General features: G+C 38.1%; 1 protein-coding gene across 1 annotated transcript in view; it reads left to right on the top strand.

Moving 5' to 3' along the window:
• Positions 1–14,108: 14,108 nt before the first annotated feature.
• GPC6 (glypican 6) overlaps positions 14,109–26,474 on the top strand; it is a 1,038,077-nt gene continuing 1,025,711 nt past the window's right edge. The window contains exon 1 of the mRNA XM_019737186.3: positions 14,109–14,739. Coding sequence (XP_019592745.1) covers positions 14,580–14,739 — 160 coding nt within the window. The 5' untranslated portion in view covers positions 14,109–14,579. The remainder of the gene's footprint in view (positions 14,740–26,474) is intronic.

The raw sequence follows: 26,474 nt of genomic DNA, 5'->3' as shown, positions 1-26,474 counted from the left end.
CTTAGAATCTCATATATTAAAAAGGTAAACTTAATTCTCCCATATCTTTTTAAGGCAGTGTGATATTGTGATTTATAATAAGAAATACACATTTGATCTTCATCTAGGCCTGGCGTGTAGCTCCTAAAATCCTTGGAATTTCCTATGTGATAAGAGCAACAATAGTGTCTCATATTATGTTAATGAGGTGACTTCTGGACCCCACCAACAATGGAGGCTGATTGCAAGGAGAACTAACGTAGTATTAGAGGGTTGAAACTTTCAGTCTGACCCCACAGGTCTCTGGGGAAGGAAGAAGAGCCGGAGATTGAATTCAATTGCTAATGGCCAAAGATTTAGTCAATCATGCCTATGTAACGAATCCTCCATAAAAACTCCAAAGAATGAGGTTCCGAGAGCTTCCAGGTTGGTGAACACACGGAAATTGGGGAGAGCATGGAAGCTCTGTGCCCTTTCACCATACCTTACCCTATGTATCTCTTCATCTGGCTGATGATTTGTATCCTTTATATCTTTTGTAATAAATCTAGCAAGGAGAGGGGCCTGGTGACCTCCCATCTGTAGCCAGTAGGTCAGAAGCACAGGTAACAATCTGGGTTTGAAATGAACATTTAAAGGAGGTGGTAGGGGGTAGTGTTGTGGGACTTCGCCCTTAGCCTGTGGAATCTGACACTATCTCCCAGTAGATAGTGTTAGAATAGAGTTGGATTGTAGGACACCCAGCTGGTGTCTGGAGCATTGTTTGGTGGTCTGGGGAAGCAATGCCCTCTCCTCTCTTTCCCCAACCCCCATTGGAATTGGATAATCCACCTCCTTTGGCAGTTTTCCTGAATTCTTTCTTATGACCCTGGGGCTCTCACTCCTCCAGATCCTGGAAGTATGGATGGAAAGAAGCTACCTTCAGGGATTCTGAGTGATTTATATTCATGATCAGAGTTAACTGTTGCATTTATCTCCCCAGAGCAGAAAAATACAAGATAAACAGAAAATTGTAATTTTCAGTAAGGATATATGCCATATACTATTCCTACCTAGCTCTGCTTAACTCATCAGAGTTGCTTGACGGTCCATGATAGACTTGACTGAAAGCCTAGGACCAAGCTTTAATTATTGTAGATGGTGCACTCAATCATTACTTGTAGGCCTTATGTTTGTATAAATGGGTACATGAAACATTTATCAGAAAATATTTTTAAAGTTGTTTAAAATTTTATAAATATAAACTATCATTTCCTTCAAAGCCTTTGTCCACATTACTTTGTGACATATGTACAACAACAAAAAATATCAGAAATTAATGTTCTTTTGCCCCCTGGTATGTTTTGTTGTCCTCATAACATCCATCCATTTGGTCAATTTATACAGTAGCCCCCTATCCCCCCACCTTATCCAACAGAGATACATTCCAAGACCCATAGTGGATGCCTAAAACTGCAGATGGTTCAGAACCCTATATACTATGTCTTTTCCTATACATATGAGGTGTGAAAAAAACATATTGTGAAAGTTTAAATTAAAAAAAAAAAATGCAGTAAAAGACACATTGCCATTAATCCCCCTCAAAATACTCTCCTCGCTTCAAACACACTTATCCCATCATCCTTGCCACTTCCTGAAGCAGTTCTGAAAGTCCTCTTTCGTGAGTATCTTTAGTTGTCCTGTCGTGGCTGCCTGGATGTCCTGAATCATTTTGACATTGGGGAAGAGGCAGAAGTCCCACAGTGCTAGATCCAGTGAATAAGATGGATGAGGACACACCGTAATGTTTCATTCGATAGAAATTGCCATATACCAGAAGCAATGTGTGACACGGAGTGTTGTTGTGATAGAGGATAATTTACGGCACACTTTAAAACACACCTCCCAACTGTAGCTCACACCCGACTGATTGCACTGAACAAGTTGAAACTTGTCAATTGTTACTAAGGTTTGATGTGCCCCTTCCCGTAATGAAGATCCCTGCCTTTCCGTTGGATGGCACTCAGCAGCAGCATTCACTGTATTTTTTTTTATCATACCAAGTACATACACACCTTTTCACTTAAAGGAAGCACTTTATGGCTTTTTTTTTTTTTTTGGCATTTCTGAATCTCCAGCATCACCACTCTTATGCTTTGGAGACATTAAGTAAAACAAGGTGAACACAAGCACTGCATGAGATACAGAGACAGTTCATCTGATAACAGCTGGCTACTAAGTGTCTTTGCTGTATCATTATCAATGTGGATACCCTTAACATAGGGATGGTTCATGTCCAAGGCAGGATGGAGCTGGATGCTTCATTTCATCACACTACTCAGAAGGGCAGGCAATTTAAAACTTATGAATTTTTTATCTCTGGAATTTTCCGTTTAATATTTTCAGATCATGGTTGACCGTGGAAAGCCAAACTACACATAAGAGAGTACTACTGTGTGTAGTCAGTTGAGATCACAAAGAAATCAATTCTAATCTTTTAAATTTCTATGAAGTCTCTTAAACTTAATGCAGACAGCAGTCTTGACAGGTTCGGTGTTTGGTTCATAAGAGCTAGAAGTGTTCTGAAAGAGGAAGGGGTGCTTTAGAGCTTAAGTCTAAGTTGTTAAAGAAGCAAGCTCTGTTGTTTAAGCAATAAATTAGAAAGAATGTGAAATACATGAGGCAAGAGCCATTTTCTCATCTCATTCTAAACAAAAATGCTGGGTGAGGGGGAAGAGAGAAAACCGAAGGAAGCTAATAAAGGTTGGAATTTCCCTGTGTCCTTTCTGTGGGCTGAATCTTTGACAGGATGAGGGTCCCTGGGGAATGAAGATGTTCATTCTGACTCTCATAGATGGAGACATTGTAGTCTGCGTTCTCTTTGATATTCCTTATACTAGAATGGAATGGGGGATGAAACCCATACAAAAAGGATACAGGGGTGGAGTCAGGTAACTGCAGACAGATGCTGAAGAGCCAACCTTACTTATGCAATCAACAAAGGGTTAAGGAAAGGAAAGCTACCATTACTGGTAGTTCACACACACTGGTGAATGTGTAGGATTCTAGGCGAGAAGAGGAATTGCATGGCCTAGGGTGGACCCTGTAGTCAGGGACTGGAAAGAGATCTGTTTATCTCTCAGAGACAAACAAGTTAATGATCTGATTTCACCAATGGGTGAATGTCTCACCATCCCCCCACAATGATAAAAATGAACCCTCCTTAGGAAGGGAGAATTGTCTGAGGAAATTCTTATGCAACTAAATTTACCTTGAATTGGCAAGATTAAATTTTCTGCTGGTGAGTAGAAGAGAGACTTAAAAATAGAAATTCAGTTCCATCATAGGAAAATAAAGAGAGTTCTATTTCTTACACCTGAGTTTGTGGCCTGTGAAAATTCATAACCATTACACAAATATAAGATTTTCCATTTGAGCAGCTACCAGTTGCAATGAACAATAATTTTGCATGATGGTTAACTAATCCTTCAAGCCTACTTGAACAGGAACATGCTTTACCCACCCAACCTATCCCCCACCAAAAAGAAAGTAAAAAAATCTTTAGAAATCTTTTTGCCAAAGTCCAAAGACTTCTTATAATGAATATTTCAATTCAATGCTGTGATGCCCCATATTTCTGTTGAATGGTGAAGTATGTATGATTCATTAAGCTCTCATTCGTTAGGAAAACAGACTAGCAAATTATATTTTTCGTAAGTAAAATCGTTATGGAAGTAATTTACAAAATACATTAAGCCCTTTTATGATCTTTCTAAAGGAAAAGCCAAATCGTTTTAAACACATAGCAAGGTTATTATCATTTTAAAATCTTAGACCTTACTTCTCATAAGTTATTTTGTGAAATATCTCTTGCACAAATATCTAAATTTGGTTATACTTTGCACAGCACAGACTACTTTTTATGTATACCCAGGAGAATCATGGTTCAACTATGTTTTCGTGAAGTTTAAAACAAAGATGAAATTCTAGTTTCTTAACTACTATGTTCAAATGTTCTCTTCTTTTCCTCTGAAATTTGTGTAGGCCTGTTTTGTCCCTTAGAGACTGTAACATGATCCTTCATCTCTTCAGTTTTTGTACTAAATCATCATTTTAAATTTGTAAACGCAACATGTAAGCCAGGCAGCATGCTACAAGTTTAAAATGAGGTTGTTTGACCCTCTATGGGGTTTTAAAATCAGTTATCTCCTTCAATTAAGGTAGAAGTCAGAGCAGATGTAGCGCCATTCTATGCTATGGCCATTCATAATACTGTTCAGTACCACCAACGTGCCGGTACATGTTTGTTTCCCAGGAAAATAGAGCCCTATTCATTATTCATAGAGGTCCTCCGGTACAGTAAAGACATTCATTCTTTAATGGCTCTATGACTAGGGTGTTGTGAAGCCCAAAGATGTTATTTTTGGAAGATAGTTTACCAATTAAAAGCAAACAGCACCGGATTGCTTAGTAATGTTCTCAACATTGATTGGCTATGATTGTAAATGAACATCAGGAGAAAACTGAAGGCACATTGCTGCCTGCTTCTCTGCTGGCTTTAGACTCCTCCCTGGCAACAGATCGTTAGTGGATGGAACTTCCAACTTCCAAGCTTAGACTTTTTTTTTTCTCCAAGTAACTTAAAAAATGCACTAGGTTTACTCTATCACAAGCATTTAATTATTTCCCCCTGAAATGTAATAAAAGGTGTGAAGTTAATATAGAAGCATGCATAGAAATGATTGCGTGGAAGTGAATTCAGACTATGAAGACAAATAAGTCCATATTACTCAAGGAAAAAATATGTTTATATGAAATTAAATGTATTCTACTTTTTCACGGCTGATAAAGAATGGAGGTTGTTGGCCATACATGTTTTATATAAATTCAGTGAAATTAAGTTTGTTTAGATTTTGATTTACCAATAAATGACACAGGTCAAGATCCGTGCTATTTTTCTTAACCATAGATTTAAAAATTATTGCTAGTTTGTAGTTGTTATGCAGGCTGTAAACCGAATGATTTATTACTTATTTCCTTTGCATTTACTGATCTTGTAAAATGTGACACAGTTGGGCGGAGTGTAGCCAGAAACTGGTTAATAAACTGTTCTCTATGTGGGAGATGAGAATACATTTGTGAACACCTTATGGAATGTAAACTACAAAAAATACCATTTATGTATAAAACTCTTACTTGATAATATTAGCATTGATGGAGAATCTGTTACAGGATTTGTGTCTCCACATCAAGAACCTTTTTTCCAGAGTAATGACTAAGTTGAGGAAGCAGATTTACTTTGTACTTCTGATGTCCATGTATATTCACTCAAACATGAAGGTGAATAGCAGAATTTGAAAAGCTATATAAGTAAGAGATATTATTGAAAACACTATCCTTGTAACCTACTTAAGAGATGATATTCACCATAAAAGAACCAGTTATTTTTTTTTAGGAATCATCCGGCCTCTTCAAATGAAATCACTGAATAATACTATCATTATCTTTGTCAAAGAATAAAGTAAAATGTATCAAGGAAGTTATTAGTATGTTACTGGATTGACACTGTTCACCTGGTTCCATTAGGACTTTGAGTTTCATTTTGTAGAGTTCTATGTTAGTACAACCTGGCTGTTTTCTCCTACCCTCTCTTTCTTACAACCAACAGTCTTTCTATAGTTTCTAGCTGGGATGTGTGTGACTGTATCTACTGAATAGAAAAAAGCTAGCTGATCTTCTTGGCCTCAAAAACATTGCCTCCATCAGCTTTCCACAGAAAAAATAACCCTGCTTTATGGTGTCATACTCAACAAAGAAGTTTTATTGACTTATACGTACCAGAGTATGAAGCAGAGTTCATTTAAAATTTTCATTTTTTTTGCTGGTATGTGTGCTAACTTACAATACAATTGAAAACATTTAATCACTATATTTTGAAGTTTTTAGAAAACTTCCCAAAGTAAAAGCTTAGAATATGTTGATTATTGAATTTTAGAATATTCAGATTGCCTCCTATACTAAAAGTAATTTTATGTAGAAATATGGTCTTGCAAGTGTTTATCACAATAATGTCTTTTAAAATTTCTTTGGGATTCTTCTGATTCTGATCAGTTTTTGTAATTTATTTATCTAAGTAACTTTTTGTCTGTTTCATCCTCTTCTAATGAAGAGGTATTAGTTTTTAAAAAAGCATAATCAAAATTATTTTACTGTTCCTTCAGAGCAGGGTCCGTCTAAGCTGAAATTAAAAGAGCAGAGACCTGTACATAGTAAAATTGTTAACAACAATAATATTTTACGGGTTCATTATCAGTTGTTTTCCAAAAAAGAAGTCTGTCATGATGCATATTTAATGTTGAAATAACTAATGATAGTTAATTAACCCAGGGCTTTTAAAGTCTGATAAATCATTTTGCTAAAGAGAGTTAAGGAGTTTCATTGATGAAAGTTAGCAACATGTGAGGAGCTAATTCCTGGCCAAATGAGCCTGTGTTGTCATCCACTTACCTTAGGAATGCCATTGTTTATGGTGCCAGAAGATCTGAAAACTATACAAAACTCCATTCATCGTCCACAAAAGCCAAGGAACTAGAGTAATGATTGCCAAGATGTATGTCCAATAATCTAAGTATGTCAAATTACTGCTTAGCTACAGAAACATCTTTCAAAACACTAATATCAGTATTTATAACAAGTAAGGAAAGGTTAGATGATCTTTTGTGAACTACAAAAATGCAAGTTTATTAACATGCAATAGGATTTTCATTTGTGTCACTCTTTTCCATTTTTATTTCTGATTTGGAAACACTTCAAAAATGTGTGAACTTTAAATAATGACATTACTGAAGGCAACAATTAATATTGTGAGTCACAAAGTAAAAAGGAAACATTCTTATGAGGTCTGACAATTACGTTTGCAAACTTATTTTAGAAAAGGTGGCGATACCTCATTGCTGAATATCACCACAGTCACCTTCGAAGTACTCCCTTAGGAAGCTATGCACCAATGCCAGCACCTAGTCCACCCTTCAAAGCAATTTTGGAACTTTTTCTGTAATGGCCATCAGAGCTGTCATCATATTATCCTTGATGTCCTGAATGTCATCAAAATGTCTTTCTTTCAATATTTTCTTCACCTTTGGGTAGAGAAAGAAGTCATTGGGGGCCAGATGAGGTGAGTAGGGAGAGTGTTTCAATACAATTATTTGTTTACTGGCTAAAAACCTCCCTTACAGACAGTGCCATGTGAGCTGGTGCATTGTCATGATGCAAGAGCCATGCATTGTTGGCAAAAAGTTCAGGTCATCTAACTTTTTCACACAGCCTTTTCAGCACTTCCAAATAGTAAACTTCGTTAACTGTCCAGTTCGTACAAATTCATAATGAATAATCCCTCTGATATTGAAAAAGGTAGATGAGGGCAAAGGGGATCCAATATATGGTGATGGAAAGAGAACTGACTCTGGGTGGCGAAGATACAATGTGATATACAGAGATGATGTATTACAGAATTGTACACCTGAAATAAATCTACATAACTTTACTAACAATCATTACCCCAATAAACTTTAATTAAAATAAATAAATAAATAGAATAAAAGAAAATAAAAAGAAAAAATTAGCAACATCATTTTGACTCTTGATTTGGGCTGACAGACTTTTTTGCTCTTGGAGAATTGGCTGACTTCCATTGTGTACTTTGACACTTTGTTTCAGGGTTGTATTGGTAAACCCATATTTCATCACCAGTGATAACATAGCCCAAAACATTGTTTTGCCTCTCCAAAAGTCTTGGCAAACTTTGACTCTCCTTTGCTTTTGTTCATTAGCAAGTTCTTTCAGGACCATTTTTGCACACATCTTTCTCATGACAAGATTTTCAGTTAAGATTTTCCTAACTGTTCTATCGATGTTTACTTGGTCTGCTATGCTTCTCACAAGTCAGCCTATTATTTCAAGGCACAATTCAACAAATTTTTGTTATGTTTTCATCAGTCCTGCCTGTTACTGGTTGCCCTGACCTTTCTTCATCAGTGATGCGTTCTCTCCTCTCAGAAAAACGTTTAATCCATTTGTACACTGCCATTTTCTTCATGGCATTATCCCCATAAACTTGGACGAACATGTCCCTGATTTCACTTCCACTCTTGCCAAGTTAAACAAGAAATTTAATGTTTGTTTGTTGCTCTAATTCAAGCTCAGATATCCTTGCAACAGCACACAAAAACATACAAGAATAATGAACGCCACACGTCGAGATGAACACAGCTGTGAGACACTGATATACCAAGGTTATGAAACATTACCAAGCTGTTTGTACAGTGCTGGCAATGTAAGTGCATGCTAGCAAGTTTGCGAACTTACTTGCAGACCTCATACAATAAGCTTTTTCAGTAATTGTATAAAATGATGCTTAGTTAGTATGACATTTGCCAAGGTTGTTCCAAGGCAAATTTACGGTCTTAACACCAAGTGTTTGAAGAATGTAAATATTTTCTTATTTGATATTTAAATGTACTTAATAACCTGAAACATATTTCTAGGCATGAAACTCAGAATCAATGGAGAGTAGATTTATGGATCATTTATAAATATGAATAATAAAAATAGCATTTTAAACCATTGCGATGCCTTATTTTCTATCTATACTTTCTTGATAATTGTTAGTAATAGTTCAACTAAATACAAATAGTGCTTTAAAATGCATTAAATACTTTCATTGTTTAAGTTTCCCACATATATGAAAACTAAAGATTATTAAATAATTGGAGTTCTTTCGATTCTCTTGGTTGAATCCTGACATTAACTATTAGGCAAAAATTTGATTAAACAGATCACATGATTCTCTCCTCTGAAGTCACATAGCTCTGACTTCAGAGTCTTAGAAGAATATGGCAAGACAAGAAGAATCTGTTGTCCCTTGGTGTTTGGCTTTCCCCAAGAGATCATTAATAACCCAGCTGGTTCTCAGTTACTCTAAAGATATAATTTTAATTTAATTGGTTTATATTAGTAATAGATATACTCTTAAGGTTCAAAAATGTTAAGTGGACTATTAGGATGTGGTTGGGTATAAACCTTGATAAGAAAAATATTGTTTTCACCATTTTTGGCTATTATTCACTTAAGTTTACCTTTTCTTTCTCTGTAACTCAGCAACCTTCCCATTATCCAGGCACTGGCAGAACTACTGCTGCTAAATTTTTGACAGATTTTTCATTACAGGCCCTGTTTTTCAAGAGGCAGTGTAACTAAGTGATTTTGGTTAGTGGTGAGCTGAGATGTGGAATAGACACTTGAAGTCCATTTTGTTGTTTCCATAGATTTCATTTGAACTTATTCTTGATCTAAACACATAACACACAGGGGAAAAAAAACAACAACTAAATTTCGTGTCGTTACTGATTCATAAATTGGTATAACTGAGCAAAAGAATAGTAAATTCTGTAGATTTTCTTTCTTTAATTCAAGGTTAAAAAAATTAAAAACAAAAAATTTCATGCCTCAAAGTTGTTACCTTATTGAGAAAAGTATTAATACCCACCTGTTTTACATATGTGAGCTAAAGGTAAGACCTCTTTATAAAACATGATGGCAATGTTAACGATTGCATTTATTAGAAGTGCAACACACTCATTTAAAAAAAATAACTTTCTCATTATAAAAAATAACACATTTACTGTAGAAAAGTTACAATATTCAGATAAGAAAGATAAATATTTAAAATCAACCTACCAGAGAAGATCATACTGAATTTCAATCTCGTTCTATGTCTCGTCTCTCATTCTTCCCTATAGTTTTAGAAGCTTCTGGAAAGCATTCTCTGACGACCATTACACACCTTCCACATAGAGGCACCACACTGTAATCAGCTACACCTGATGTTTGCATGTTCTTTCCACCCTCTTCATAAGCTTTTCTAATAATTGTATAAACTGATGCTTAGCCACTATGCCACTTGCCAACGTTGTTTCAAGGCAGAGGAGTGGTCTTAACGCCAAGTTTTAGAAGTATGTAAATATTTCACTAGTTGATATTTAAATGTGCTTAATAACCTAACATGGATTTCTAGGCATGAAACTCAGAATCAATGAAGAGTAGATTTCTGGATTATTAATAACTATGGAAAATTAAAACAACATTTTAAATCATTGTAATACCATAACATATTTTCTATCTATACAATTGCATGTGGTCTGGCATCTACTCCATTACTTTACTAAAATGTTTTTCTTGAAATTTCTAGTAATCCTCTTTATCATCATCCAAGTACCATTTTATCCGTCTTTCTTGTTCTTGCTGTTGCTGGGATATGATTTGTGTTTGAAAATCTTCTCCTAACTTGGGTTTCATGATGTTCCATAGTTTTTGTTCTCTTCTTACATTTCCGACTAACCTCTGTCTCTTGACTTTTACTTGTTCTTCCTCTAGTTTGCTATATACAGTTATATTGCTTTCATTTGTAAACAGTAGAATAACCAACTGACAGTGGCATAAACTACAAGGATTATTTATGGATTATTTAACAAGAAGTTCAGAGGTTGGTCCCAGAGCTGGTTTGGTGACTCAAATAGGAAATCAAGAATCTAGATTCTTTCCAACCTTTTGTTCTGTCATCCTCTGTCTGTTAGCAATCTTTAACTATAAGGCACAAGACAATCATCTAACTATAAGGCAGGAGGCTGAGGCAAAAGGACCTTTCTGCCCTTAGAGTTCTCACATTTAATAATGAACACATATGTTTTTCAGAAATCTTCTCTTAACATCTTATTGGCCATAAATAGCGCTTGTGCCCACCCCTACACTTTTTAATGGAAAAAGAAAAAGGACTGCCATGACTGGCCTAGACAAATTATAATTCATCTCTTGGTGTTGACACAATGTCCCCCAAGCACAATCAGTCTTAGGGTAGCAAGGAAGACGAGCTGATGGCCACGGAGAAGGCGACAGACAGGAATAGCTCTGCTGACCTCTCGATTATGGCTACTCCTTAAGACCCAGTCTTTTTCTCTCTATGACTCAAAGTTTTGGAGGAGGTCCCGTTTATCTTATGCCCAGAAGGGGTTGTTGTGATAAACAGCTGGAATTTGAAAGATCTGTATAAGAGTCTTTATTGTTTATCATATTTTCCCAATGAGACTCAATACTTTAAAATAAGTTTTTAATAATTTTGGGGGTTATGTGTGTATTGAACTAAGGACCAAGTCGTGCTAATCCTTTCTGCGAAATTTACCTTCACATTCTTTCCATTTACTATCTTCCCATTGTGGTCTCAATCACCCGAAAATTTACCACTAGGGTAGAGTTCTAAGTGTTTCTCCTACTTACCTCTTTTTTGCTTCTATTTCCTTGTCTCCTCTGGTTTGATGTTCTGCAATATTCTAATTTTTATCCTATCACATACAATATAAACACTACTGCTGAGTTTCAAGTTCTTTAATAACCTTTCTTTCTATCTAAACCAAATACTAACTTCTCCTTAAAATGAGCTCTCTTCTTTCTAGTCAGGCCTCTTCTATGAACTTTCATGACATTGAATGCTCATTCTAATACATCATCTAAGCTGTGCTGCTATCCTTAACTGGAATGTGTCATATATATATATATATATATGACATATATATATATATATATATATATATATATATATATATATGTCATATATATATATATATATATATATATAGTTTTCTTTTTAAGTCAAGTTGTTGTCCTTTCAGTCTTAGTTGTGGAGGGCGCAGCTCAGCTCCAGGTTCAGTTGCCATTGCTAGTTGATAGTTGCAGGGGTTACAGCCCACCATCCCTTGCGGGATTCGAGGAATTGAACTGGCAACCTTGTGGCTGAGAGCCCACTGGCCTGTGTGGAAATTGAACCGGCAGCCTTCGGAGTTAGGAGCATGGAGCACTAACCGCCTGAGCCCCCGGGCCAGCCCTTATATTTTAAACAGTGGTACATTACTCAAGAAGTGGACCAAAAAAGGGATTGAGAGTGCCAGTGAAGCAAGTTACATAGAGTTCACAATCTTATCCTAAATTGTTTCACCCTCATGATGGGATTAAACAAATTTATTTATGTTTGATTAAGTTATAATTCTTTTCATATACTAGTCTTACCACAAATGTTAAGGGCATTTTATAAGCATAGGAACTATCTGCAATAACCTAGTGCTGTATAGTTGCACTGAATGCTCATTAAATACTTAATGATTGATTGCTTTTAAAATAATTTAAACCACATACACTATGTTTTCACCTGTTCTTCCTTCACCTCACCTTTTATTGCATTATTTGCTATGTACTGCTAGGATCAGGGTAAACTATGAGTCCCAGTGTAAAATGATAGGATAACTTATGTGTTTATTTACCCCTTTCCTCTGGGTTGCATAACACACATCATCTGGCTATGACAGAAACAGAAGTTTGAAGAAGGTCATGTCATATATCATAGACATAATGACTTGGCTACAGCAATTCCTAATTCTACTAATTGCTTCCTTTTTCCTACAAAGACACTAGAGTATATTTTGTTATCTTGATTTCAGACTTTGAGGAAAATAAATTGAAGCACTCAAGGTCTGCCAGTAGCACCATCATAATGAAGGGAAAAAAAACTGTGCTAAAATTTTAAGAGGAAAAAAATATGTTGTTTTCTGAAAGACATGTTTAGCTATGAACATGTGAAGAAGTCCCTCTGTAAATAAGACAACATTTGTGAAGCATTTCCATAGCTTAAGTGAGATTGAGTCTTAAACATGAGTCTTTTTGGTGGATTAAGAAAGGAGGAATTTATTAAAAAGAGGAAGGGAAGTACCTATGTTATGATAATGATGAAGATTAGTTTGACTGTGATTGTGATAAAAAATACAATGACATAAATTCCATGAGTCATTCTGGTCATCAATAGACATTATCAGAAAAACATCTTCATGCGTAGCTTTATAGGTGAGCTGCATAAAATTGGACATTACCCTATAGTAATCCCTGAATAATATGCTGACCTAATATACATATGACAACATAAGCGAGTACTCATCTTTTTTTGCCTTGGATTTAACTACCTTAGTAGCTCTAGGTACTTTGGGTTTCAACACAGATTTATGCCTTTAGGAATTCAATGTGTCAATTAACATAAGAAAGTCAGTGGAAATTAGCCAATCTGGTGTTTTCAGTTTTATCCCATTTCACAGAACTTAAGTGTAAGATGGGAAGAAGACAGTGAACTGATTCTCCACTTAAGAATTCTGTTTATTTGGAAGAAAATGTTAAGTCTAGTAGGGGAGATCACTTGGAGAAAGGGAAGGGAGATATCACTCTTTCCCCCAATATCTTCCATCATGTACCCCACTGACTCCTGCTGTCCTTTTCCCATTGTGTCTGTGTTCTGGTTTGTTTTCCTAGCCTTCCTCTTCCTCCACATACTAGAAACCCAAACATAATGATTTCTGATCCAAGATTATGGAAATTAAAATGGTGGGAAATTTTGAGTCCAGAAGCAAAAATTAAACAAAAACAAACAAACAAACAAAAATCTATTGGTCTCTAACGTGTGCACAGACTATCTTAGAAACTAAAAGCAAACAGAGCCAAACAGAAATTAGATAGAGTGGTGATTATGCACTGCTGTTGAGGGTCCCCCTATATGTTTCTCTCTACTCTGGCTTTATGTTTAGGTGGTTCATGAACATGTTAATGGCAACAATTGAAATTGCACTGTTCTTTACGTCCACAAAAATATAGTTTAATAACATGAGTTAATGACTTAAAATTACTGTGTTTCTAAATTGATTACTTATGTCATTAAAGGTAGCATTTCTGATCAGTATGAAGAATGTGAACACATGAGAAAACGGGAACGTCCCCCCCACCCCGCCTTTTTTTTTCTTCCTTCTACCAAGTAGAAACAGATCCAGTCCAGGTTTTGCCTTCGACTCTGCCTCTGAATTTGGGCTGTACTGAGTGTGTAGCACGTTTCTCTCTCTCCCCTCCTTTCTCCTTCTCTCTAGCCTCCAGGATTTCTCTCTTCCTATTTCTGGAGGACTCTCACAGGCTCCCTCAGCCTGTGTGAAGCTGAGGTTTCCCCTGAAACCCGTATATCCCCAATACATACCTCCACGCATACCCATCCCCAAGAACCCCGCGCTCACACCGACACACACGCGCGCACACACACTCGCGCTCGCCTGTCCACCTCCCTCTCGGGAGAGCCCGCGCGCGTTCCCACCTTCGCTGCACACTTCGGCGAGCCGAGCTCGCAGCGCTCTAGGATTCTGCGGCTCGGAACTCGGATCGCAGCGCTGAAACCACATGGTGGTTTTTGAAACATTTATTTTCTTTCTCTGTCTCGTTTTTATTGCACCGTTTTCGATCTGGGGGGCTAGAAGAGCAAGGCGGCTGCTTTCTCAGCCAGCTCTAGTTGGCTTGCCATCCTCCATCTGGCTTATAAAAGTTTGCTGAGCGCAATCCGGAGGGCTGCACTGCTCGTCCCCTCGGCTGGCGGAAGAGGGTGAAGCTGGGCAGCGGCGAGGAGCGCGCCGCTGGCTCTGGCGGGCTTTCGGCTTGAGCAGCAAGGTGAAGAGCGCACGGGCCGTGGGGTTTACCGAGCTGGATTTGCATGTTGCACCATGTCTTCTTGGATCGGGGCTGTGATTCTTCCCCTCTCCGGGCTGCTGCTGTCACTCCCAGCCGGGGCGGATGTGAAGGCTCGGAGCTGCAGCGAGGTCCGCCAGGCGTACGGTGCCAAAGGATTCAGCCTGGCGGACATCCCCTATCAGGAGATCGCAGGTAAGCGCGGGCGCGTGGCCCGGGCAGCTGCAGCCCTCCGCGGCCGTACGTCCCCCCGGGCCGTCCGGCGCCCTCCTCCTTCCCCTTGTTGCTGAGTTGGTGTTCACTTTCTGTCAGGGCTCTCCCAGACATAGTGCTTCCACGCCTGGCGGCGGATGCTCCAGCCGTTGCTCCCGCGGGGGAAGGTGTGCGTCTCAGCTGCCTCATTGTGTGCACACGCGGGAGCGCCCGCTTTCCCTCCCTCTGCTCTCGCGCCCTTGCGCCCCCTTGCTTGTTGGCTCCCGCCAGGAGGGCCGGGGAGCCTGGGACAATCCGGGATGGCCGCAGCGCGAGGGCAGATCACGGAGCGGGGCGCCCACTCCGCGCTTCTCGCTCCAGCAAACTTGGAAGAACTGCGGCCGCAGTTTGCCTAGCGCCACAGTCTGAGTGGCGCCTTCTCCACTCCCGCCCTCGCGCCGGCGGGGGCGGTGGAGAGACGCGGAGGGCTATCCTTGCCCCTCGCTCTACTCTCTCTGTCATTGAGGAGGCCGAGCGCACGGCGCCCCAGCCGGGGGCCAGCGAGGCTGGGAGAACCCCCACCAGGGGAGTCGGCCTCCCGATATCCGCAATTCCGGGCTGGTTTGGGGGAGTTCACGGAATGCTTGTTTAAGATTTGGGGCGGGCTTTTCTCATACAGTTCTTCAGTGCTTCCCGGATTGCTGTTGGTCACTTGTGTTTGGGAGGACACCCCAACCACCCGGCGCAGCGCCGGGTCCTGAGCGCGGCCTCTTCCGCCGGCTCTTGGAAGCTGAACCAACTTAAGCGGGTGTCTTAGTAGTGGATTCGTCTCAGGGTCCACGAACCCTGTGTCCCCTGCGTGCCCGGCCACTATAGCAGTTCTCTACCGAGAGCCCGAGAGCACCCAACCGCTGTCTCAGTGCCAGTATGTGGATAATACTTGGTCTCTCAACAACTTGCGCAGCAACCTGGGTGCGCGTTTTCCGGCTCTTAGCTCCAACCGAATCCTAGCTTCTTTGGGGCTCTGTGAATGAAACGTGTCGGGGACAGATAATCCTGTAGCTTCCAGAGAACAGAACTGAGAGCAGTAGAGAGGCCCGGAGATGCTAGGAGGGCGCGGGCTGCTCAAACCCGGCAACTGAAGCCCTCAGTGACTTCAGATGGTCAAGTCAAAGCGCTGAATTTCCACCAGTCTTGCGTTTTATCAAAGAACTGGTCCATGGATGAAAAGTATTTTGCAGATATAACAGTTTCGCTGCGTAATGGAATTGCTATTTTATTACGGTTGATGTACAAACTCTACAAGTAAGGGTTTTTACTGATACTGAAATTAACACATTTATATAAATATAAGCATTGAAAAAAAAAAAAAGTCCAATCCATCACGCTAACAGAGAGCATTATATACAGAGAACCTTTTTAAGTTCTGAGCCAGACATAGCCAGCCTCTGGTGCTTCGAAGGCGGAACCTGTGGTGAATTACAAGACTACTTTTCTATCTCTGTCACTTCTCCCTTTTCCAGAACTACTTATTTTGTTAATCAGGGAATAGAGACCAGCTGCCCGTACAGCTCCTTAAGTTTCTTAACTCTCCTCCCCCTTTTGTCTACTGTTATTTCATTCTTTTTAATTAATTGATAAGGATCAGCATTGCTTTTTTATCCTCCCTGAATCTCAAAGAACTAAACTTTTAAAAGGTTTGTAGTATGGAACACTTCTTTTGGGAACTTTTTCTCCTCTAATCTGGGCTTTTTCAAACTGCATCCTTTAAACATACAGATATTTCCCAATATAATTTCAGATAAGATATCTCAAAAAAGAAAACTAAGTATTTTAAGTTTCTTCAGTATTCTTCAGTGGATAATGGGACTTTCTGGAGACTACAGTTCATGCTTAGCAGGATGCAAATCTCCTTAATATCAAGGTGAAGTTTTTCAGTGTAAATAATTTCTGTAGTCACCATTTACTTTCCTGAGAACATCTGCAGAGGTTAAAATAAATTCTTCAGTAGATATTTCACTACAGTTTTATTTTTTCTGTTTTGTTTTTTGCCTTTTCCCTCCACCCCTTGACAATTACAGTGCTTGCTAATTAGCTACGAATTTCTAAAATGTGTGCCCTTTTGTTAAACTCACTTTCTAGGATTAAGAGTACTATTGACTTTGCCTTAACCCTGGTGTCCTTTGATGCTGGTGGAAATGATCAAGGTACAGGTCACTGTGGGAGTCGGAAGAACATATGATAAGAAAATAATGAATTGCAACATTGTACATTAAAGACACATTTTTTTCAAAGTAAACTTTGCTCAGTGCTACTTAATTACTGTTGAAATTATCACTTAGGAAGTGTGCCCCTTTATTAAATGAACGCTCTTCCTCTCCTCCCTACTTCCTGATACATTTTGCATTTAATTATCTAGTATATGGTGGTTTTCCTTTCTTTCTACTCCTTTTTATCCTTTGCCTTGTTTGGACTTTTAATGGTTTGCTTGAGAAAGGCATATGCCATTTGTCTGCCAGTGAACATGAATTTAAAGGAACTGCTGTTCAGAATTTAGATTCATAAGATCTGTTTCTACTTGAAAGATATTTGCAGGTAGCTTGCCTGGTAAAATAACTGAGAAGTAATAAGGACATTATGTTTCATCACGACATTATTAAAGTTTTACTCAGAACTCACAATTGTGAAATAGTGTTGCCCTTTTCTATTCTAGGATAAAAGGGAATTCTTCAAACTCAACAGAGGGACTGTGATGGATAATATATAAAGTTACACTCTCAGGGAGTGCTTGGGAAGGAGGAGGCCTTCAAGGGGCAGTTTGTACCATTAATCTTCACTCAGCCTTGGTTTTAAAGCATCCCAGGCTGATCAGATAGACTATCTGTCCTTATTTGAGAGACACTCAAAGGGGCAGACTCTTGAGCCCCTCTCAGCAATCCATTCTAATACTTGTTAATTTTTGTGGTATCAAAACGTTTTCAGATAGCTAGCCAAAAGCCTTCACAGTGTACTTGCTTATTTTCTCTCGTTCTGTCTTCTGGGAAGATATTGAGCAGTGGATCATCAAATTCTTTGTGAGGACTGTTATTCTGATCAAAGGTCAGTGTGAAACATCCCAGTCTTTCTTTGAGCATCAGTAATATTACCTCGTTTTCCAACCCGACTCATCTTGATGGCTCTGAACTTCTAAAGGAACTCCACAGCATCCACTTAAAAGTCTGGGCAATTCAGGGGATGTTGTTTGAGGCTCACTGTGCCACTATTTTATGTTTTGAGTCTTCTTGGTGTCATTAATACTTTGTAGCTGACTAGTGGTGACTTATTGGTCTACATGTTCACTTTTTTCATTAATCATCAAATGCAACTTTATTTAACAACCTCTTATATAGAAATTAGTATGTGCCAGCACCTGTTTGAAAACATCACCTACCTTAAAAACATTAAACATTGCCTTATTGACTCCTTATAATAACTTAATGAATGCTATCATTATCCCCAATTTTATAGATGAAAAAACTGAGCCACAGAGAGATTTTAAATAAATGGCTTGCCCAAGGATGACTCTGTGAGAAAGTGAGGAAGCTGGACTATAAACCCAGGCCCTCTGAGTCCATAGACTTCACCATGGCCACTGTCATTCTGTATTTGTTGAACGAATGCATGTAAAATCAGTTCTTTCCTCATCTAATATTGTATATAGCTTAGTATTATCAATCACCATGTTTTCCCTCACAGTTCATGCTGAATATTTTCTCTTTATTTGTGACATCTATATTTTAAAAATCACTTTGACTTTGGAATTTATTTGTTCTCAGGAACTGGTCACTCTACCATCACTAAATTAGCCATGTGTTTATGCATTTTTCCCAATCATTTTATTTGTATAGATGTGGTTATATAAAAGTCGGAAACTAAAGAAAACATGTTGGTGTTTTTCAACATACTTGGCCTACTGGAATATTGGGTTAGTACAACAACGCTTACTATAGGAAGTCATCATGGGGATAAAGGGGGAGGGAAGTTTCCACAGCTTAGGAAAAAAAATATAAAACTAACTCTGTTCTCAATATTCACTTTGCTCCTTTTTCTATCTCAGGTATTTTGAGAGTTGGACTATAGCTAGATATTAAGAAAGTATTGAACTTTTCTTCATCTCTTTGATTCTAAAATTAAAAAAATAAAGAACATTGTCTTACTCTCTGCTGATATACTAGATACAGTTTTAGTCCTTTATTAGTTTCAAATTTGAAGATACATAATGCTTCATTTTACCTGGTTGTTGTCTAACAGCCTTTCTGTTTCTTTGGTTGGCTTCCCAGGGAACCTGTCCTCTTTCCCTCTGCTCCTCCCCAGCAAACCAACTTATTTAATATATTTGCCATTAATACACATCTTTTTTCAGTTTGCATGCTGATATCACCTTAGTAAACTAAGGTAAGTCTTACTCTTTTACAGACATATTATATATCCTATTTGGGGATAAATGATTTAATTTCCATTTGTCTGTCTGCTTCACAGATTTCTGATTTCTTTGCCCTCCATTTAGTTGGCTGATATCTTTAAAATCATTTCAAAGACCAGTGTGAGGTATAAATGAGTTAGCTGAACTTCATTTTTTTCTTCTTTTTATGATTTGTCAAGTCACTAGATTTCTAAAATAATTAATTCCACGTATTAAAACAATCTAAAATCTGGACTATTAGGAGTGCCACTTGTTATAAACTCTTGATTTGGGAATTAATTTTAGAATGATCCTTGCAAACAGAGTTGTCTTAGTTCATTTAATTAGAGGATAATGTGTCATCATTGAGAACAAGAGTTCATTTGAGTTGACTGAGATACTTTTTTACATAAAATTCACATTTTTAAATTGCAGTACATCTTAATAACTTGTGAGTAGAAATGCTGGCTGCTATCAAAAGTGATTTAAAGTGTACATTATGTTCTTTCAAATATTACAGTATAAACATTGCATCATAATTTAAGAGCATGACCAGTGTTCTTTTACAATTATGGGTGAGTTTTATTAAATAAAACACATATAAAATTCAAAATGATTAAGTCCTTTTAAACCAAAGTGACCTACCATTCAGTCACTAGATTTGCAGAGAAATAGGAGTTTAGTGTAGCAAAGGAATTGTTGGTAAAATAATTTTAATAACTTAATCTTATATTTAAGCTCACAAAAGTAACATTAGAAGACTATTTGTTTTCCCCTCTTAATACTCATCTTTCAAAAGACTTTTAGCAAGGCCAGTAAGGTGACTTAGAGTTGTCTTGCCAATATAAACATAATACTTAATATTGGTGCTTTAACCTTGGTGCTTATATCCCTTTACAGACCACATTCTTCTCTGTTGAATTCTTTAGCTGGCATATAATTCAACTTTAAAGAGTGTCATGGATTTCTCCAGTATTATTCAGTTTTCAGTGACTTACATGATATTATTTGAAAGTGTAATTGACTCCTTGGGATGGCATATTTATAAATAAAGGGTTTCATAGTGTTAAGTCTTGGGTAAAGGTTTAAAAATTCTAATAAACCCGGATGGAAATATTTAAGAGTTTTTAATAAGCCTGGATGAAAAATATTTTTAACAAATGCGCCACTTAGAAAAATAGAAATTTGATTCCACATTTATACATTATCCAGGTTATTGATTATTTTTATAACCTATTCTCCATTTCCTTCAGGTATTATTATTATTTTTTTTACATTCATTCAATAAATATTACTTACGTAAGTCACTATGGCGGGTGCTGGGTATAGGGCCCCAGGGAATTTTAATAGGCAAAAATTAAGGGCACCATTCACAATGAATGGTTGAGATGAGTGCACAGAACTAGGGTAACTGGCACCGTGAAAGCATTTCACATGAGCATCTGATCTAATCACAGGGTTCTGGAAATGCTTCCTTGAGGAAGAGCAATGGCCTCTGAAACATTGAATACAAAGTCAGTAAGGAAAGGGGAGAGTAGAGGGGCACACACATTGCCTATATGGTAAGAAGACACTGAAAGCATGAGAGGAATTCCAGAACCTGAGGGAAATAGACAGTGAATGGGGAAAGGGGTGTGAGAAAGACTGGAGAATAGCTTGAGGGCAGGGTTCATGACTTGTATGCAGGATCCAAAGATGACCCATACATATTGGCCCTATAGTTACTTTTTCACCACAGGTATGGTATCCTATTGATAATAAACTAATGCTTGTACACATGTCAGTTGTTTTAAATATAGCCCAAAGAAGCATATTTTAAATCATTTAGAGGAGCCTGCCTGTTTTGTGTACCCTGCAGAACTGTACCCAACATCTGCTAGCCATTTGTAAGACCAAGCTGGGGCCTATAAAGACTCCAAGCCACTGCTGCCCTCCACACCCTATGGCTGAGCAACATTTGCTGTCCCCTGGCAATTCGGGTAACCTCTTCCCCTTCCAGGTAGTGGTCCCTCTGTTCTCTCTGGAAGCGCTCACAGGCATCCTGGCAAAGTACACCCAAATAAAACTCTTTGTACCCTACTGCCACCTCCTGGTCCGGCCTCTTTCCTTGATCAGCCCTGAATTCCCTGGAACTCAGTACAAGGACTTTGGCCATTAGCCTAGAGCAGTAAGAAGCTGGTGAAGAAGTGTTTTAGTCAGAACAGGACATGATTTTGAAATGTTCCTTTGGTTGCTCTGTAGAGAATGAACATATCAGAAGGGAGCAAAGGCAGACATAGGAAGAGGAGGAGATATTAACTTTGAACTGGAGTGGCGACTGTGGAAATGGAATGAAGTAGAGGGATTCAAGGACCATTCAGGAAGTAAAATGGGTATCACCAAAAGGCTATTAATCAATCAGAAGCCATTTATTAAGCATCTACTATGTGACTGACAATAAATAGAGACTGTGTGTGTGTGTGCGCGCGCGTGTGTGTGAGAAAGAGAGAGAGTGAGAGAGAAAAGCAGTGTCCCAGAAACATTCATTGAATTTACAAGGCCATGTAAATACTTTGACGTGGTTTATGTGTGTTTTTTTAGTGGAAACTACACTTAATATCAGAAAACCAGGAGAGGACTTCAGAGTATTATTGTGGCTGAGAGAAAGGGATTTCCCAAAGAGGGTGGGGTGAGTTGTTAATTCCTAGAAAGTATAGAGTTATCAAAATGTATGTAGTCAGGTGTGCCCATTTGGAAACTGAAGTCACAGTTCTTTGTCCTGTGGTAGTGTAAAACAGAAATCTTAAAAATTTTTTTCACTAAGAGGAAGAATTAATTAAATTGTTATTTTGCTCCCTAAAATTTAAACAATGCTATGTCCATGGCATTAGCACCAAATATCATTACTGATTCCAATGACAGGATAACAGAATGAAGTGATTTCTATGACCATGCTGAAAGGAGGAGGTAACATTTAATTGGGACTGTGTTAATCAGGGTTCTCTAAAGAAACAGAACCAATAGGATATACGTCTACATATAGCTCTAGATAGAAATATAGTAGATATAGATAGGAGGTTTATTATAGGAATTGGCTCCTTAGGTTACAAAAGCCATGATCTGCTGTCTGCAAACTGGAGATCCAGGGAAGTGGGGGTTTATTCAGTCCTCTAGGGCCAAAGGCCTGAGAAGGGCATGGGGAGGGGCGCTGGTATAAGTCTAGGAGGAGTCCAAGGCCCAAGAACCAGGATGTCTGATGTCCCAGGGCAGGAAAAGAAGGAGATCAGAGCCTAATAAGAGTGAGAGCGAAATCACCCTTCCTCTACCTGTTAGTTCTATTTGGGCCCCAAGTGGATTGGATGATATCTACCCATATTGGTCACTACTTTTACTGAATCAAATGCTAATCTCTTCCAGTAGCACCCTCACAGACACACCCAGGGATAATATTTCACCAACTATATAGGTATCCCTTAGGCCAGTCAAATTGACACATGCAGTTAAGCATGTCAGGAACCTTGAAGGATCGATAGCACTTGACAAAGGGGCATGAAAGAAGAAGGCATTTGTGGTGGGTTAAATATGTGAGTAAAATTGTGCAGAGGAGGATAATACAGTACAGAAAAGGATCTATTAAGAACTTGTGAGATATGATATTGAACAGATAAAGTGGGGTTGGATTTTTGATGGGCCTTGAAAAGCCTAGATTTTATGTAGCAGGAAGTAGGTCATCATTCTAGGTTCCGGGCAGTGAAGTGACATGATGAAAATATGGTTTAGATTGGTCAAGCACTACAAACAGAATAGAATAGAAGAGGGATCATTAAAGGCCCAGGGGAGGAAAGGAGGACAGCCAGGGGGCTGTTTTATATGTTAAAGCATGAAAGACTGAGGGCAGAGGACAGAGGAAGGAGTGAATGAATTCATTAGAGAAGGAAGAGGCAAAATTAAAACAAAACAAAACAAAACAAACCAACCAAACAAACAAAAAACGTAAAACCTTTACTCTGCTACTTAGAAGCTCCAATAAAAGAGTTTGAAGAAGACAAGATATCAAAATGCTTGCCTGAAGTAATTTGTCACTTAAGATACTTGTGTTAGCAGGTCACAGAAAATCCTGAATCAACTGCCTTTCATATTCAGGGAAAGCCATTAATTATTTCACATAAGAAGTCTCAACATAGAGCGGTTCCAGGAATGAGAAACAGAGAAGGTAACCATATCATCAGGGTCCCAGGTTGTCTCCATCTTTCGGCTCTGAGATCCTCCTTCTATCAGGTCAGCGCCATTATGAAAAAAAGATGGCTGCTCGAGTGCCAAGACTCAGAGTCTCATTATAATGCTCAGAGGCACAAAAATTGATGCTTTCTTCTCATGTTTCTCTTTGTTCATGAGGCAGACTACCCTCAGGAGATCCCTAGATTTACCTATCTTTGTCATTCCAGAGTTGTTTCCTGCACCCATGCCTGGAAGAGAAAGGAAAGGGACTATGGCCATTGACCTGGACTAGTCATAGTTACACCCCCACACAGGGGCTGGTGTCTACCTTCCTCAAGTGCATGGCCACTGAATTGCATGGTTAATCTTCATAATCTTAATAAGAATCCCAAGGAATTGAGGGGTAATGGAAAAATTGAGAAGAACTACTCACACTCTCTGAATTAATTAAGTATTTGTCATTTGTGCCTTAGTCCAGTATTTCTCAACTCTGGCCAGTGGTGAACTTAAAAATGTTTAACAGTTGTCTCTCAGGCGGTAGGGTATGGGAGACCTGATTTGTAGCATTTGCCAGTTTCTATCGTATAAATTTTCCCACCATGACCAATTTTAAGGTCTTAACAGTTTAACAACCAGATCACAAAATTCCTGAAACTTTAACAACTGGCTCTTTCAAATTGGGAAGGGCCAAGGCTATCCTGGAATCCTATGAGATATTAAAAAAAAAACAATGCCTATACTTAAGCTCCATGTTCAGATATTGTGATTTAATTGGTCTGGGATGGGACACTCCTTCCTTCTGTCCTCCTCCTCCCCCTCTTTCTCCTTCTTTTCTCTTCTTTTTAATTTCCTCAAGTAATTCTGATATGCATCCAGGTAAGAGCACCAGTGATCCAGAGCCTTGCTTCATAAATATTATCATGCATCAGAAACACTAGGAGGGCTTGTTCAACAAATGTCTGGGCTCCACTCCCAAAGTTTCTGATTCAATAGTTCTGGGGTAGGGCCTATGATTTGCATTCTAGCAAGTTCCAAGGTGATGCTGATGCTGTTGTTCCGGGTACCAACCTTTGAGTCTCCGAGGGCCACTCTCTGGGTTCATTCAATGTGGTTTTAAATACAGGTTTTTGTCAGGGTAGACAGTAAAATTTAGGCAATGATTTTGTGTTATTTTTCACCTTGATCTTGGGTAAGAATCTCCACCCAGAAAGTATTGCTGCTCCAAATTGCACCCCCACCCCCTTAGCCTGCTTTTAAATGTTTACATTGGCCACTAGGGGGACGAAGAGAAAGCTTGATTGGATCAATTAAATTCATTGTTACCTATGCCTGGAACAAAAGGGCCTAAGCCAGCTGCCCAGGTCATGTCTGCATGGATAGGAGAGAACCTCAACATTGCATTAAACGGGAACTAGGAAACCTTTTAAGTTCCTTTCACTCTAGGATCCCTGTTATTCTTTGCTAGTGTGGGTACACAAAACTTATTTTTCTTTTGTCCGCTTTCGAAAATTTCTGGTCAAGAGTAATTCGATTCTCCAACCGCCTCCTTGAGTGGGTTTTTGTGACATTAGCCTCCCAAGTGCAGATCTAGCCATTTTTTCCCTAGACTCTTACGCAAAGAGACTACATTTAGAGCTGGTCAGTCTTCATTTTTTACTCGTTTAATTAAAGATGTAGCATAATGCATTCTGGGCATGCACAAATGTGTTCTGTAGGCTTTTATTGCTTAGTGTTGCTTGCACCTTATTTAAAAGTTCTTGGATTTCTTGAGAAATTGGCTTTCTCTTTTTGTGTCTCCAGGACAGCTGAGATTAGTAGGAGCCAGTGCTCTTTAGCTGAATTTCAGGGAACAGAGGTACTTCCTCTTAAATGTTGCAGTGAAGTTGAGGCAACTATTTCTTTTCAAAGAAAGCGCATTGAGGTCTTCCAAAAAACAAACAAAAAACCACAAACAAACAAACAAAACAAAACAAAAAAACCCCAACTTTCAATTATTATTTTCTTATTGGTTCAGAATAGCTCAACCATCAATAGCAATAGCACTTTTAAAATGAACTTGAAAGAAGCCACCGTGCTTTTAGATATTACAGATATCTTTAAGTGGCAAGCCCTAACGTTTTCCTGAAAAAGTAAGAAAATATTGTATTTTAGCTGTTTTCTTACCTTATTTTATCCTAAATCACAGAGTTTTAAAACTTAAAAAATGGTAAAACTTAAAGTAGTATATTTTTATTTTTATGTTTTTACAGCAAAATGTTTAACAGATGTTTCTAAAGTATTTAAATGATCTTTGACATAATAAGGGCTCTATTTGGAAAATAAGAATTTGTAATTCAAAAGTATTAATAATCTGGAAATGTAGGATTCCTGAACACTCCTATGTGATCTATTATAGCTTTTCATCCAGCTATATATTTGCATTGAACTAAGGGAACATAGTTTACTGTTACTTTTACATTATCAAGTGCTAATGTGTGAAAGGCTTTTATTGTGCTTTTACTATTCATTTGATTAAGTGGTATCTTATTCAATATTCTTTCATAGACTTGGGGGTATTCAGACACTAGGAGGTCAAGTACTATGTTAAAAGCTTAGGCCAATCATTTTATATGAGTGCAATAAAGAATATATTCATTTTACTTATATTACCACATGGCTCTCATAAAAGGTCGGTTTCAATTGAATATAAAATAGGTTGCAAATGGCAAATCTCATGTCATTGACAACACAATTATTATACGTAATCTCTTTTCGATTACTACCTTCCACTCTTAAAAAATAACCTGGAGATTTCTTACAATCAGATAACTTCATGATACATTTTGTATAATAGATATATAAAAATTATAGAAACCCAAGCTTTTCTATGTTAGTCAAACACACACACATATATATATATATATATGTATAGGATAATAATACGTAAATTCCAGTTAAAACAAGTTAGGTGCAACAGTTATTCACAGCAAAAAACAGGAAATTATACTTGTTCATTTTGTGGTTACCTTAATTGAACAAATTCACTTTGAATCAATTTCTCAGCCAAGGTTACTGATGTAAAGATAAATAATTTAATATTGTAAGAAGTTACATGCATAAA

This window comes from Rhinolophus sinicus, chromosome 16 (genome assembly GCF_057876585.1).
Source record: "Rhinolophus sinicus isolate RSI-liver-muscle chromosome 16, RSI-T2T, whole genome shotgun sequence".
NCBI lineage: Eukaryota > Metazoa > Chordata > Mammalia > Chiroptera > Rhinolophidae > Rhinolophus > Rhinolophus sinicus.
This window is presented reverse-complemented; position numbering and strand designations above follow the sequence as displayed.